The 9,692-nt window shown below is 35.2% G+C and overlaps 1 protein-coding gene across 1 annotated transcript in view; it reads left to right on the forward strand.

Moving 5' to 3' along the window:
- Positions 1-8,962, forward strand: part of LOC121294992 (elongator complex protein 4-like) — a 62,106-nt gene extending 53,144 nt beyond the window's left edge. The window contains exon 8 of the mRNA XM_041219254.1: positions 8,733-8,962. Coding sequence (XP_041075188.1) covers positions 8,733-8,864 — 132 coding nt within the window. The 3' untranslated portion in view covers positions 8,865-8,962. The remainder of the gene's footprint in view (positions 1-8,732) is intronic.
- The last annotated feature ends 730 nt before the right edge of the window (positions 8,963-9,692 follow it).

Here is a 9,692-nt window from a genome sequence, read left to right on the forward strand (position 1 = left end):
TGTCCATAAAAGTTTATATTTATTATAAAACATGAGCTGATTGAGCTTAGAAGTGCACATGTCTAATGTAAAACGTTGCTATCCGAGCTACACTGTAAACACTTCTTTTACACTGCCACCAACTTTGATGACCTATTTGAATCTCCATGGTTCCAATTTATGTCGCATTTGCAGTATGTGTGAATTTTTATCTGAACTGAAAAGCATTGCACTGCGTTAGCACTACTGAAAACATTTTTTTTTTTTTTTTGAAGTTCAGGGACTGGATACTGTTTTGCACTTTCGAGATAATAAGTACATCAGAATATTCCCCATTTCACGATTACAGCAGTGTGCCTATTTTGAGGTTCATAATGGCAGGAAGAAATTCCCTATAGAGTTTAGACTGGCATCAGGTGCAAGAATAGTTGATTGATCTCACTTTTAGCACTGGGGATTCACAAAAAATAACCTTGCAACAAGCCAACAGTTATTACACCATTATTGGATACTGTGAATCCTTCAGGTGATTCTTAGTACGAATCTCCACTGATTCCTGGGTCCTTCATTCTGTTGTGAATTTTCTCAATGTACTTCTATTTAAAGCCAATACCAAAACAGGTGCATGTTCTCTGTTGCCAAAACAGAAAAATGTGTGGATTACAATTTATAATTGTTAAAATGTCAGTTAAATTTTCTATTTTCTTTATTTCTTTAATAAGTCTATAATTTGAAATGTAGATCTGGGCAAGTTGCCTGTATCAGGAAGATAATACAAATGGTTGTATTTGCAACTGTACCATTTGATTTAGTTTATACAGATGTCCCACACAGCATTCTCTTGCAATGTATTTTAAGAACGCTGAAGATATATATATATATATATATATATATATATATATATATATATATATATATATATATATATACTATATAACACACAAAGATCATTAGTAATTAGGTAATTATGCAAATTCTATCTCTTTTAGTTAATCACAGCTTCTTCTTTACCCAAATTCCTAATCATTAAGGTGCCCCAAACCTAGCTTAAGCTACAGGTGAAGTGGTTAAAGCCTAGCCTCAGGTAAAGCAGGCCTAATAATGATGCAGTATTGACTGGTCGCAATTCTTAATGCTGATTGCAAGCTACTTGTCAAGGTTTTTAAGCACCAGTGATAGACTTGGCACTTCAATGTGGACCATGTTTTTAAAATCAATAGAACAGCTTATAATTTGGAATGGAAGCTCTGATATCTCACATCTTTTGCTGAGAGTCACTCACTGTCACTCACTGTAGAAAAAGCCTTTGAACTAATAGGTGTTAGTAAATTCTCCCCAGTACAGACTGTACGTGAGCTTACCTTCTGCATCTTTAAGAAAAGTATACAATGCCCTTTCGTATATTTTACACTGCTCATAATATATTCACATTTTTCTAATAAGGACATATTGTTTTAATAAATTGTTTCATGCAGTTTACAAGTCACTCTGCCACTGCTGCTGTTAATAACACCTGTCAGGTGGAGGCTTCAGCTGAAGGGGATTGGAGGATTTTATAGCCTGGTTGTGTTAAATGCAGGGGATTGTCATCCAAGCACTTAGTCATGTAAGAGTACCGCACCAGAAAAAGCACAGACTGTTTGGATTGTTACTCATGTTGACACAATAACCCTCAGCTGACCTTCAAGTTACAAAATGGACCAGACAAAAATCTACTCGCCAACCTAACCCACAAACATCTAGGCGTTCTTTTAACACCAATAGCAGCTGTCAGCTTTAGTGCATGTTATCTTGAGGTTCAGAGAAGCAATGCTCTCTTTTCTTAAATGTATTGACCCAGCGTCAAAACACCATGAATTCCAGCTGAATAAGATTTTAGAACGTTTGATGAAAGAGAAAGATTTTACCAAGCTTGTATAGTACAGAGAGCCCACTGTTTTATGACAGTGTGGTATGGTCAATGGTCATTTTTTTCCAGTCAAGTGTCCTGTTGTGGTAATACTACTCACTGTACCAAATTATACAGAGGGTTTACTGTCTGTGTCATCTTCCCCCGGCGAACGACTTAAAAAGACCTATCTTGGTTAATCTACAACTACAGGTTTCAGACCTCAACCCACTCTCTCCAAGGTAGTTGAACATTAGTCAAAAGAGATGTAAGGCCACAGAGAATACAAGAACATAACATTTATATTGGATTATAAAGCCCTGTTTGGGCACCATTTTTTGAAAAAAGCTAATTTGTAAGCAGAGCAGACTGGTTGTGGTTAAGAGGCTTTGAGACCAGTTTGCTAATTGTTCTTTTTACTGTCAAGTGAAAAAAAAAAATCTGATACGTTATGTAACATAAAAAAAAAATGTATTCACTCCAAATCGAAAATATGGGACAAACTTCTCAGGCCAGTCTATTCAATGTGAAGGAAACACTTGCATGTATTTTTCTGTAGCGCCTCATGCTGTCTGCAGGCCTCCCCCGACCCTTGAGCAAACACTTGCTGTGTTCAAATATTTAAACCAAACTGCCTCCAGGGGACTGCAAAGACTAGAACAACCTTCTATTGTGCCGAACATGAAATGAGTGTTTCCATATAAAAAAAATATCTCATAAACCCAATGCATATTGTTTAACCCAATGCATATTGTTTGGTAAACCGTGTTATGTGTAAAAAAAAAAAAAAAAACTTTTGTTGTAGTTTTGCTATAAACAAAGTGGTGCATTATTAGTCTAGAAATATGCTGAAAGACTTTATAGAACCTGGCTATTAAATATTTAGTTGGTTAGTTATAAAAAATTAGGTAGTTCTTAAAAAATACTTCAGGTTAAACCATGTTAGAATAACACTATTGAGAATATGTTGTCCTTCATGTATTTTTTTTTTTTTTTTTTTAAATAAACTTTTCCTGGAATATGAAAAACGTACAGCTGACCCAAATGAAATCACAGGTTTGGAATGGAATAAAAGCTAAACTTATACAGTATTGAATATGTTTTACATCTTGTAAAATTGTGCATTCCTACCACATGTAAGCTGACATGCATATTTTAGCTCACTTCATAAGTTACCTGTACTTTCCATAAATAATACAAACTATTTTATACATACATCTATGCTCTAATAACAAAATGCAGTGTAATTAACAATTTCACAAACTGTATTGTCTGTTTTTACACATACTCTTAAAAATAACAAATGTAATCTCTGCTCATATTCTTGTAAAGGTTACTTTGGTGCAGAGCATGCAGCAAGGTGACATAAATGACAAGTGACCTTTTTAGTTTAATTACCCTAGAAATTAAATGCCATAATTTTTTTTTTACCATGTTAAGCCTGCAACTTTAAATGTACAATTGCAATTGGGTTAGTGAGCATATACAATACAATAGTAACGTGTGTGTGTTTTACCTTTTTCATTTTGCTCTCTGTCTGTTCCAAACAAGACATTTCATTTTTATGCAAGAGGGTGCACTGTATACTGAAGGTGAGTGTGGCTCGTCATCTCGCACAGCAGGGAAGGCGCTCCCCTCTGCGATGATGAAGGGAGGATGTTGGTCCATCGACCCTGCACACTGGAGCTGAGCCTCGGCAGCAGACACTGACAGGCACTGGCTCTGAGGTAGCTTGCAGTTACTACTGTCCTAGGCTCTCCCAGATGGAGTCATTTCAGATGTGCGCTCTGCCTTTTAGGTATTCAGGGCATTTACAGGAGGTAAAAGACAAGAAAAATGAAAGAAAAACTGAAAGCAAAATGCTCTATACAGTAGAATGTGTAAAGATGCTGGGAGCCAAGAACATTGTATTTTTCATTGCAGTTATTCTGCCCCACACAGGAAAATGTGCCACGATATGACAGGACTGAGCTATTATGCAGCCTTAGTGTTCCTAGTAATTACCTTGGACAGTAAACAAAAGGAAGAGAAGGAGCATAACGGAAGTGTCATTTATTATCATTATGCTTTTAGTATGTTGCAAAATATTAACCCTGTAATATCCATTGGTGTGCCATTTGTGTTACAATACATTGCCACCCTCTGTAGAATATTGTGATTACAAAAAGCCAACATTTTCATATGTAAAACTTGTTATTGTTGGCCAGACCAGATCATTTTGCATTTGGTACAATGATCTGGGTCTAGTGACATATGTATAGCAGCTTTAATCCATACAAAAATATTTGCATGTAGTTATTCTAAAAGAAAGAAGGTGTTCTTGCTACAATAGGCCCCATGCTAATGGCATCAGGGATCAGCCGAGGCACCATGGAATTCCTTTGATGCTGAACTTAGAGCGAGTTTATTTTCATAATCTGTGTTTGTGGAAATGATGGCATTTAGGTCACTACTTATGTGTACACATGAGTGATATGAACGATATTAAACGAGAGAAAGAGACCATTGCAATTTCATTTTTGAAATGGCATCACTGGTGCACAGGTTAAAAAGACATCAGCTAACAGAAGTAGTCTTGCAAGCAAGAACCAAACTACAGAGAAAAATGATAAATCATCTGTGTAATGTTCAAGAATGACTAGTACCTTTATTGATGGTGACATTAAACAAAAGTAAACTATTGTTTTTTTTTTGGGGGGGGGGGGGGTAGGGGGGGGGGGGGGGGGGGGGGGTAAATCAGGTCACATATTATGAGCAAATTTGTTGTTGTTGTTTTTTTTTTTTTCCAGTTGAGCACTGTTTGAAAACACCGAGCTTGATTGATAACACCGTGTAACAATTTTTTTTTTTTTTTGTTCCTGATCCAAAAATGACTTCTTTTTTTGTTCCTGTTCCAAAAATGACTACAAAAGATTTAGAAATGAGTAGTTTTTCGAGATTTACGATTATACTGTAAATACAGTATAATCGTAAATCTCGAAAAACTACTCACTTCTAAATCTTTTGTAGGTATTTTGGTATTACTTTAGTATAAATACATGTTAATTTTGATTCATATGTTGTTTTTTTCTGACTTTATGTGAACGAAAAGACACACATTTGCCCGTTTTCTCATTGGAAATAGTGATATTTTGAAATATCACTGTCCTGGTCACAAAAGCAAAGTTTGTCCTTACTACCCAGGAACAAAAATTGTGTTACATAGTGTAATGATTGTTTTGCCAGTCTATTTTCATTGTACACCCTCCACATTCTGACCCACAAAGGGGATATCTAGACTCATAATTCTGAATCTTTACCACAGTCCTGTTGAAAGGAATAGACTGACTGCATTACTTTTGTAATAAAACAATATAAAGATATAAATATAAACAGAAACTGTGAGTTACTCTATATTTTGTATTTATGTTAAATCTCGATTGACAGACAGGGCAAGTACTTCCTCTTTTATGGTCGCCTCGATTTATTTTTCCATCCTGTTTTCTTTCCTATAACTTTAACCTTTCGTCACTAGAGCCCTTTCCCTAAGAAAGTGGTTCACTGTAAGTCAGTCAAAAGTTCTGCACAGGTCTTTCCTAATGGGTTTGTATATAGATTAGCACATAAAGCTGGGAACAGTTCAGAAGCAAAGCAAAAAAATTAATTGAGGATACCAGGCCCCTTACAGTAAGGCTGTGTATGCAAATGTACAGCTGTATGCAGGTGCTCAAGTGTAATCTACTATGCTGCAAAATAGTAATCTTGGGCACACTGTTAAACATATCCATCTGAAATTCTAAAATGTATTTTACATTCAAGACCTTGTCTTTGCATGTGTGCTTGTTCTACTGCTTGTTCTGACGTTTCTGTTAGGATTTCCACTTTTAAATTTCAAAGCTTCAGTGAAAGAGAAGTCCTGCAGCTTTAAATGGTGAGGACCTTGTGCCTCCTTTCTGCACATGCTCAGTACCTTTATGTGCCTTTGCCAAATAAGAGGGTGCGTGACTGCCAGATACCAGTGTGATTTTTTTACACTAAGGATTACTTGTATGGTATTGATTTTTGCAACAGGGTGTATGCTACAGTACGCTTGCAAAGCCAGGCCTAGGCTTAATCAATGCATTTTTTTTTTTTTTAATTACACTTCAGTGTTTTTTAAACATCAAAGGTTTCTGAGCAGCAGCTACTCTAAACCAAGCTTATGGTAGCTTTGCTGACAGCAAACTCAGGCTGCAAACCATGTGTGCATAATGATTTCTATTGAGTGAATGGACTGCTTAAATATAGATGTGACTGCTGCAGAATTCATTTGAGAAGCATGAAACCCAGGAAAGCAATATGAATTGCAAGAAGACAACACTAAAAGCATGAGCGGGATACCCTTTTTTGAACAAGGAAGCATTTGTTTTATTATTTTGTAAAAACAGTCTTACTGTATGCCTTTAGAAAAACTAAACACAGATCAGGTATACTTAATTTGATTCAAGACAGTTCAGTGAAATCACATTGGAAGATATTATGTCAGTTTTGTGTTCTAATGTAAATAACCTTACTTATGATATTGCACCTGCAAAATCACTGGAAAATAATTTCATGTAGGGTTTATGTGACATCATAAACTATGAGACTGTTAGGTCGAGTAGTTTATAAACTCATAGAAACCCGAGATGAAATTATTTTCCTTTAACACACTGAAGCCCATCTATTATTTTTTATAATAGATGGATATTATTATCTGTAATAAAAAAGACAATAAACAGGTGTTAAGGTTTAAATTACAAGTGAATGTAATTAATAATAACTTAAATTAAGTTAATAGTAAAGAATCTTAAATATAATTTTATTTTTGATAATTCAGGAATAGTGAATTAAACTGGATAGAAAATGAACTGCAAAAAATAATGTATTTTTAAGGAGAAAGTGTTTCAATGGGGTATGCTTTTTTTTCCTGAGTCTCTGATTATTTGTCTCGCTCACTTGTTCGGTGCTGATTGTAAATCTTCACAGAGACAGATTTGTTCAAAGTGCCTAAAAAGCATGAATTGTGGATGTTGTCGAGTGATTGAAAACGAGGCATTTTGTGTTTTGAAAGTGGTCTCGGGAGGTGTACAGGAGTCAAATATAGGTCAAAGGTTAAGTGTAATCTTCTAGACGAATATGCCATTTTTATGTCACTGCTGTGGTATAATGCCTTTTTTTTCAAATGACTCAGGATGCAAATATAGCCTTCATCCTACACAAATCCTAAATTGGCCAAACAAGATAAAACTATGGACAACATTTTTTCCCATGTGGTCTGTTAAGGAATTTTTAGATCTCATGTTTTTTTTGTGTGTTTTTTTCTTTATCAAGTGGACAGAATAGTAATCAACCCTGACAACGTATTGAAAAGTGTTGTGCAAACAAAGAAGTTCAATTGTGCCTAAACTCCTATACATCCTGCAGATAAGCTCAACATGCTACTGGGAGCGTTTTCTCTGCCCTTGGGGAAGTGCAGGCTCAAGTGGTCTACAAGCCCTCCACTTGGAACAGCACTGTTCATTTGTTTTCTGGTAAACAGAAATGCTTGGAACTCGCACAAAGAGTACAAGCACCTATATTAAGCATGAGATAAGTATCTATGTGTGGACAGGAACATTCCTTTATTTGTGTAGCTTAAGGGAAGCTCAGAAGAATCAAGTGTATTCATTGAGTTCTGTAGCAAATTACATGGCTGTTTGGATCTCGAGTGTCTCAGTGTATTTTTTCTCAAGTGCCAAGGGCCACAAACCCGACTTTGTTAAAAGGAAACCTCTTAACATCTCAACATGTTGCATATTCCCTTCTTAGGATTTATCTGAAGGGTACTTCTTAAACTTTCCTTTTGTAGGCACGTTGGCACGAGTTTACCAAGAAGGTTCAAAGTTAGTTTGGTAAGCTGACTTGATCTGAATGACTGTTATGTACTAAGCCACTGTAAGTCTCAATTTGAAAACCTTAAAACTGGGATCATTGAACTCGAGTTTTATAATTTTTACTCCAGAGCGTTATTAGGACATTTGTTTTGGAAAGGAAAAACACACCCAATAAAATTAACAAACCAGTATGGAGGTATAACTCAGACATTTAATGCAGCTGCTTGGAAGGAATCTAAAGTTGTTTCTTATTTGTGTTAGAATTGTAATTGTGCTAATGACTATTTTGAGTCAAAAGATTTGGGGAATCTGGTCCAATACAGAATGTTTTTTTGTCTTTGTCCGACATTTTGTATAGAACGAGGTGTCTGCAGAAAGATATATTTAGATATAGTCTTTCTTACACAATTCATGCATGTGAGCAATGCATTACTGTACCAATATTCGTTATCGCATATTGTTTAATAATTTTTAATGCAAAATTTTATAGGGTATCTTATATATATTAATATATATATATATCTATATATAATAGATATATATATATATATATATATATATACCATGCCAAAGTTTGTGCATAGTGTATTGCACTGAGATGTTACTTATTTCAGAATAATTCTTTCCATATTGTTGGCTAGAAGTTGAATGTTTTATAAAAGAAAAAGTAAAGTAAATACAAGACCTTGAATTAGCATTTAAAATGATTCTTATTTTCTCAATTGGTCGAATGCAGCTGCAATACTAATATAGTACCAGTTTGTCAGTTGGCTTCTTTTATTTACTGTGGAGCTCCACGAAACCATGACACACATATGGTTTATTAACATGAATAGACTAGAATTGCATTTAATTGTATCCTGTCATATTTAAATAGTTCTTTAAAACAAAAATTGTGACTAATTCTCTCTTCCCTTCTCTCTCTCTCTCTCTCTCTTTCTCTCTCACTCTCCCTCTTCTCTCTCTCTCCCTTTCATTTTCGGAATATGTCTACACTGCATTTGCCTCCAGACTTGTCAGACACAGTGAGCCGTTTGAGCAAACAGGACCTGGCAGAATCTGCCAAACTCCTGGGATTGGGATGTGGCACCATAGCCACAGACAAGAAGCACCTGGACTTCTAGTGGTTTCAGTTTAACCATTTCATGTACAATTTGCCTGACTCTCTAATTGAGGCTAGAGATTTAATTTGTAAACAAGCTCTAATGAGTCACCCTCTGTTGTCCCCGCAGCAAAACAAACAAACTCAAAACTGTGGATAGATAAGTGTTAAATCCATTGTGTTTAGTAGCATTTGTGTATGCCTTTTATTTTAAAACAGCACAGATTGTTACCTCTTGTCTTGACTATTTAAATACTGGATGTACTGTTTAGTGCTAACAGTTTATCGTTGGAAATCATTGGCTACAGCACAAAAACATCCCTTTTGCTGATGGAAAAATGTTGTCCTTCTAACAGATGTCACAGAGTTGCATGGCTTGGGATACCGCACTGTCAGCTCAAGACACAGGAAAATCAAAAACTGTTAACATCAATAATGTCATTTGTCATATGTTTTGGATTTTTTTCAAAAAGAAGAAAAAAGATGCAGATTCACTTAAAAAAAAAAAAAAAAAAAAAAAACAAAGGCAAGAATTAAATGCCTAGTGGGAACTAGACACATACAGTATAAACTAAAAATTGGCCTTAAATTTGTCAAACATTTTTGTACATTTGAACTGATGTTTACATATATTAAAAACAATATATACATTTTGTTGTAATGTGCTTTTATTTTGCATGCAATGTTTTATACAGAAACAGAAAAGGAAGACCGCAGATTCACTGTGAAGTATTAGCATGTAAGAGTAGTGTCCAGAAAGAAGTCAAGGTATGCTCCCTGCGGCAAGAGAAACAATTACAGGATGAACAAACGTAGCTACATAATTTAGTGAGACATCAATTCAACAACC

This window comes from Polyodon spathula, chromosome 19 (genome assembly GCF_017654505.1).
Source record: "Polyodon spathula isolate WHYD16114869_AA chromosome 19, ASM1765450v1, whole genome shotgun sequence".
Taxonomy (NCBI): Eukaryota; Metazoa; Chordata; class Actinopteri; order Acipenseriformes; family Polyodontidae; genus Polyodon; species Polyodon spathula.